Source organism: Eimeria mitis, genomic scaffold (assembly GCF_000499745.2).
Source record: "Eimeria mitis Houghton genomic scaffold, Emh_scaff4859, whole genome shotgun sequence".
NCBI classification, from domain to species: Eukaryota; Apicomplexa; class Conoidasida; order Eucoccidiorida; family Eimeriidae; genus Eimeria; species Eimeria mitis.
This window is the reverse complement of record NW_013573159.1, coordinates 2,491-2,851: the sequence shown is the minus strand read 5'-3', so window position 1 is coordinate 2,851 and position 361 is coordinate 2,491. Positions and strand designations below refer to the sequence as shown.

The window sequence follows — 361 nt, the reverse complement described above, 5'->3', positions numbered from 1 at the left end:
TTCTGTAGCTCTCATCCATCTTTATCACGGCTCGAGTAGTAGCTGCTGCTGCTGCTGCTGCTGCTGCTGCGGCCTCTGCTGCTGCTGTTGCTGCAGCTGTATCTGCTTTTATAACGCTGCCTGATGAACAGTAGCCGCTCCTCTTGCTACTGTTGATGCTGCTGCTGCTGCTGGTCACGCTGCAGTTGCTTCTGCGTGGCTGGCGCTGCTGCTTCTGCTGTCGTTGCTGCTGCAGTTGCTGCTGCAGTTGCTGCTGCTGTTGCTGCTGCAGCTCGTCGCGCTGTAATCCTCAAATTGAGTTATGAAACCTCTTCTGTTCTTCTTCAGTAAAAATCCGACGGAACCCTCCCCAGCTGCAGCC

The 361-nt window shown here is 54.8% G+C and overlaps 1 protein-coding gene across 1 annotated transcript in view; it reads right to left on the bottom strand.

The window, feature by feature from the left end:
- Positions 1–15, bottom strand: part of EMH_0078130 (uncharacterized protein) — a gene marked incomplete at both ends in the record, with an annotated part of 765 nt that extends 750 nt beyond the window's left edge. The window contains one exon of the mRNA XM_013499954.1: positions 3–15. Coding sequence (XP_013355408.1) covers positions 3–15 — 13 coding nt within the window. The remainder of the gene's footprint in view (positions 1–2) is intronic.
- Between the last annotated feature and the right edge of the window lie 346 nt (positions 16–361).